General features: G+C 48.3%; 1 protein-coding gene across 1 annotated transcript in view; it reads left to right on the top strand.

The window, feature by feature from the left end:
* Positions 1-837: 837 nt before the first annotated feature.
* Positions 838-6,000, top strand: part of mthfd1l (methylenetetrahydrofolate dehydrogenase (NADP+ dependent) 1 like) — a 162,490-nt gene continuing 157,327 nt past the window's right edge. The window contains exon 1 of the mRNA XM_072265636.1: positions 838-1,035. Coding sequence (XP_072121737.1) covers positions 878-1,035 — 158 coding nt within the window. The 5' untranslated portion in view covers positions 838-877. The remainder of the gene's footprint in view (positions 1,036-6,000) is intronic.

The raw sequence follows: 6,000 nt of genomic DNA, 5'->3' as shown, positions 1-6,000 counted from the left end.
TATTCTACATTCAGATTTGACCCTCCGGAGTATCATTTCACAATTCACCAGAATGAACTCAATTTGCCACTTCTCAGCCCAGTTCAGCATCTTATCAATGTTCCTTTGTAATCTTCTACATTATCCATAGCATCTCCAAACTTTGTGTCATCTGCAAACTTACTAACCCACTTTTCCAACTTCCTTATCTAAGTCATTTATAAAAATCACCTACCTCCAGGCAGCATATGCTCCAGCTACTGTTACCCTCAGCTTCCGGTGGTGCAAGCCACTTCTGAAACCACACTGCCAAGTTTCCCTGGATCCTATGCCTACAGACTTTCAGAATTGGTATCATTAATCGGTGAACTGAATGGGGTGCATGCAAAAATGCAACAGTTTATTTAGCCACACCAACGAACAGAGAACACTGAAAGACGTTACACAACATCTCTCAATCTAAGTTGGGTATCATCATTTAGGAATGTTGGATGTAAATGTAATCAAATGAGAAATAAGCCCTTCGGCCCAAATGATTCGAGTTTTAATTCAGTCTCGATCAGCAAGGTTATTAATCAAATCACGCCCTATTCTGCCTGGCATACAGTCATTATACACATCACTCTATATAATACCGAATCATAGCAGCTACTTCAGTTATATTAACCCTAACCCGAAAATAACTGCTCTAGGTATCTGCTAGGTAAATGTACCTCCTTCCAGGCCCATCCCTGGGGCAAAGAGCCAGGCCAGGCCAGGCCAGAGGCCGCCGGTGGAAGGAGAGGAGGGGACGGAAGGCTACGGCGCGGCTCCAGACACGGTCCCTTTAAGAGGGCGGGGCTAAGGGCGGACGCGCGCGGAGGCTTCAGTCGCCACACTTTGTTGGAGCGCCGGGGCCATGTGGACGCAGCTGGCGAGGAGTCGTTCCCGGTTACCGGCCGGGCTGAGAGGCGCCGGCGCCCCGCGGCTCGCCGCCCTCCGCGCCCAGCACAGAGCCACGGAGGGGTCGGCAGCCGGCCGCCAGCTCCCCTGCACCGACGTGATGAGGAGCATCAGGTAAGTAGGATTCCGGGCTGGGAGTGTCCATGGCGCTATATAGCCTGCACTTGCAATTTTATAGCATCTTCTTTGACAAAATCGGAGAACTCGCCATTAGTTTTCACGGCCACTCTCTGTGTGTGTGTGTTTTTACTGCATACCCACTCATGTAGAATAGGAAGTGCGGCAGGCGGTTTGGGCACAGGAAGTTCTGAAGAGATGTGTCAGCGACCAGGTAGTGATGTTCGGTCACGTTGGCTGACGATACGAGTGGCTGTGGACTTTTACGTAAAGAAATGAGTATTTACATCTGTGGCTGAGAGAAGAGGTGGCTACAGTTCGGGGTGGTTAGGATGGTTTGTGGAGAGAGCAAGAAGGATGCATGGTGTAGAAGAGGGATTAAACAAGATATTCAAGATAATGTGGTCACTGGAATCTGGAACAAAAAGGATGGTTGAGACCTTGCATCAGGACTAAAATGTAGAGCAGGGGTGGCCAACCTTTTACGTTCCGTGCGTCAATTTTTTTCACGCACGAGTTCTATATTCACGTATATTTACAAGAATTGTGGGGGTACAAGAGTTGTATGGCGCATCTGAACTCGTGGTGTAGTAGGAAGATCTGAAAAAATAAAGGGATGAAAAGGAGGGATGAGACGAGTTGGTAAATGCCAGATGCTGAGGGGTGTGGGGGTGATGATGCTGGGGCAGCAGTGGGGAGAGTGATGTTTAAGGATAAATTGGTGAGTGGTAGGTGAAATAAAGATCAGAATTAGGCAGATGGAGCCAGGTGGTAGGGTGGGATGGGCTGCAAGGTGATGAGGAATCAGAGAAGGAAGGGCTGGCACAGCTGAGTGGCGGAGGAGAGGGGTAGGATATGTCAAAGGAGAAGAAACCCGGGTGGATAGTTGTTTGAATGATGGGCAGGTAGAACCAGGTGAGAGTGAGTGATGAGTGGAGGGGTGAAATGGACAAAGATGAATATGGGGAGTGAGAACCTGGGTGGTTTAGGGGTGGGAAAGGATCATGGTGTGTGTGTGTGTGTAACTCAAGATCAATGTTTGTGTTATTTAGTTGTAGGCAGGAATATGAAATCCTGTTCTCAGTGGTGTTCAGCCTCTGTGACAGTGAAGGAGACTGAAGGCAAGTTAATGTGGGAATGAGGAGCAGAGTTCAGACATGTACAACCAGAAGGTCATTGTGAATAGAGCATGGGTGTTCTGCAAAACAGTCACCTGGTCTATGCTTGGTCTCGCCAGTGTTTATTTCCTCCCTTATTCCGCTTGCCTGTTCCCTAATACAACAGGTGGGCTCTTATCCTCACCATCTATATCCTTGTGATCTTGCACCTTATTGTCTACCTGCCTGGCACTTTCACTGTAGCTGTTACACTTTATTCTGCATTCTATTACTGTTTTATACTGTACCTCAGTGCATGTGACAATAATAAACCAGTTCCATTTTCACCTATCAGTTTACGGGCAATCTGTCTCTTCCTGCCCCCTTACCTGTGCTCTCCTGTCCTACCCCAACCCCTGCTTTTTCCATTATCCTGTTTCAACCCATCACCCACCAGTCTGTCTCTAAATTCATCCTCCTCTGCCTGTTATCCCCCACTGTACCTGTATCACCCCACTCATCGCCTCCCAGCCCCTTTCCTTGCTCCTTCCTCTCTGGAAACTGGTTACCTATCCTGTACGCTCTTGGTCCTGATGTTGGGTCTCGGCCTGAAGCACTGACAGTCCCTTTGCTCCTTCACCAGCTGAGGTCCTCCAGCAGTTTGTTGATTTAAAAAAAAAGGACGCATGGAGAGGATTGGCATCAGGATGAAAGACTAGCATCAGTTGACTGTTGGCATCACAATCAGGTGTTGGGTGGGGAGAGGAGGAACGAGTTGTCCGGGGGTGTGGCAGAGCCATCCATATGGGTTTGAACTGTGGAGTGTGGGTACAGACTAAACAAAGGAGTGAAAATAGCCCACTGTATATTTCACATCTATTTTTGCTCATGATGTAGAGCTGTATCGTGCCTTGAAACACTGCCCAAGTTATTAGGTTCTGGTTGCTTGTGTTTGGGGCCAGTGGTGCAGAAGCAACCATGTGTTGCTGCTGGAGAGGCTGATTGCTCATGTGGTTGATGCAGTGTCAGTCAGTTGGATTGTTCCTTGTAGATTGGGGAAAGTCTGTGTTGATTTGGCAGCTAAGTCACTCCCACAACATTCTGCAGCCCTAACCTGCTCTTGTAAATCTGGTGGTCCTGTTAACTTTCTGGTTGATGGTACGATCTCGGCAATCGTAATGCCATTGCCTTTCAGGGGTTGGAGTTGGCCGTGGCATGTGTGAGATGAATGTTATTTTGCCTCTTATCAGACCATTTCTGGTGTAGCCAGACATCTGGACTTGGGCAGCTTCATTTTGCTGAGGAGTTCAGCGTGAAATTGACTATTGGGCTAATGCCTGAACTTTTAGCCCAGGGTGAAGGAAAGATATTTGATAAAGCAGCTGAAGAAGTTAGACTCGCAGCATCGCCCTGAGGAATTCCTGCAATGATGGGCTGGAACGAATTTTTCTTTGTGTGAGGTCTTAGTCCAAATACGGAGTGTTTTCCCTTTTGGCTTTAGTTTTTACCAGGGCTCATTGATGTCACAATTAGAAAAATACTGCCCTCCTGTCAAGGGCAATCATTTTCACTTCGTACCTGGAATTCAGTTCTTTGGTACATGCTTGAACCCAGTTTATGGAGCTGGAGGTGAGAAGTCCTAGTGGGACGCAGTCTGAACATTGGTAAGCAACTTATTTATAAATGCCACTTAATAGTATGGTTGATAGCATCTTTAGTTGAAAGTCTACAAGGCAGTGATTAATTGGAATGGATTAATTTTATCTTTGTGAGCAGGACATATCTGGGCAGTTTTCTATATTGTTGGGTGGTCTGATTCAAACAAGTTTGTTGGGAGCCCGGCTAGTTAAGCGCTACAGCTTGGATCCCGTCTTGTTCTACATCCTCGTGTCCTGTACTTTTGCCTGCAAAGGGGTTACCTGGAACAATATAGGCCCCTTGGCCCAGAATGTTGTGTCGACATTTTAACCTGTTCCAGGATCAATTAACCCTTTGCTCCCACATAGCCATCCATCTTTCTTTCATTTATGTGCCTATCGAAGAATTTCTTAAATGTCCCTAATGTATCTGCCTCTACCACCACCCCTGGGTTCCATGCACTAGCCACTCTTTTTTTCAAAAAAAAATCACTGATATCCTTCAACACACATCAAAGTTGCTGGTGAACGCAGCAGGCCAGGCAGCATCTCTAGGAAGAGGTACAGTCGATGTTTCAGGCCGAGATCCTTCGTCAGGACCAAATGAAGGAAGAGTTAGTAAGAGATTTGAAAGTGGGAGGGGGAGGAGGAGATCCGAAATGATAGGAGAAGACAGGAGGGGGAGGGATAGAGCTAAGAGCTGGACAGGTGATCGGCAAAGGGTATATGAGAGGATCATGGGACAGGAGGCCCGGGGAGAAGGAAAAGGGGGAGGGAGGGGAAAAACCCAGAGGATGGGCAAGGGGTATAGTCAGAGGGACAGTGGGAGAAAAAGGAGAGTGAGAGAAAGAATGTGTGTATATAAATAAATAACGGATGGGGTGGGGCATTAGCGGAAGTTGGAGAAGTCAATGTTCATGCCATCAGGTTGGGGGCTACCCAGACGGAATATAAGGTGTTGTTCCTCCAACCTGAGTGTGGCTTCACCCTTACAGTAGAGGAGGCCGTGGATAGACATGTCAGAAAGGGATGTGGAATTAAAATGTGTGGCCACTGGGAGATCCTGCTTTCTCTGGCGGACCGAGCGTAGGTGTTCAGTGAAACGATCTCCCAGTCTGCGTCGGGTCTCGCCAGTGTATAGAAGGCCACATTGGGAGCACCGGACACAGTATATCACCCCAGCTGACTCACAGGTGAAGTGTCGCCTCACCTGGAAGGACTGTCTGGGGCCCTGAATGGTGGTAAGGGAGGAAGTGTAAGGGCATGAGTAGCACTTGTTCCGCTTACAAGGATAAATGCCAGGAGGGAGATCAGTGTGGAGGGATGGTGGGGGAGAGGAATGAATGAATGAATGAATGAATGAATGGACAAGGGAGTCGCCTAGGGAGCGATCCCTGCGGAAAGCAGAGAGAGGGGGGGAGGGAAAGATGTGCTTAGTGGTGGGATCCCGTTGGGGGTGGTGGAAGTTATGGAGAATAATATGTTAGACCCGGAGGTTGGTGGAGTGGTAGGTGAGGACCAGGGGAACCCTATTCCTAGCGGGGTGGTGGGAAGATGGAGTGAGAGCAGATGTGTGTGAAATGGGGGAGATGCGTTTGACAGCAGAGTTGATGGTGGAGGAAGGGAAGCCCCTTTCTTTAAAAAAGGAGGCCATCTCCCTCGCCCTGGAATGAAAAGCCTCATCCTGAGAGCAGATGCGGCGGAGACGGAGAAATTGCGAGAAGGGGATGGCGTTTTCGCAAGAGACAGGATGAGAAGAGGAATAGTCCAGAAAGCTGCGAGAGTCAGTAGGCTTATAGTAGACATCAGTGGATAAGCTGTCTCCAGAGATAGAGACAGAAAGATCTAGAAAGGGGAGGGAGGTGTCGGAAATGGACCAGGTAAACTTGAGGGCAGGGTGAAAGTTGGAGGTAAAGTTAATAAAGTCAACGAGCTCAGCATGCGTGCAGGAAGCAGCGCCAATGCAGTCGTCGATGTAGCAAAGCAAAAGTGGAGGACAGATACCAGAATAGGTACAAAACAGAGATTGTTCCACAAACCCAACAAAAAGGCAGGCATAGCTAGGACCCATACGGTGCCCATAGCTACACCTTTAGTTTGGAGGAAGTGGGAGGAGCCAAAGGAGAAATTATTAAGAGTAAGGACTAATTCCGCTAGACGGAGCAGAGTGGTGGTAGAGGGGAACTGATTAGGTCTGGTATCCAAAAATAAGCGGAGAGTTTTGAGAC

Source organism: Mobula birostris, chromosome 8 (assembly GCF_030028105.1).
Source record: "Mobula birostris isolate sMobBir1 chromosome 8, sMobBir1.hap1, whole genome shotgun sequence".
Lineage (NCBI taxonomy): Eukaryota > Metazoa > Chordata > Chondrichthyes > Myliobatiformes > Myliobatidae > Mobula > Mobula birostris.
The sequence above is the reverse complement of the archived record's forward strand: the minus strand, read 5'-3'. Positions and strand labels throughout refer to the sequence as shown.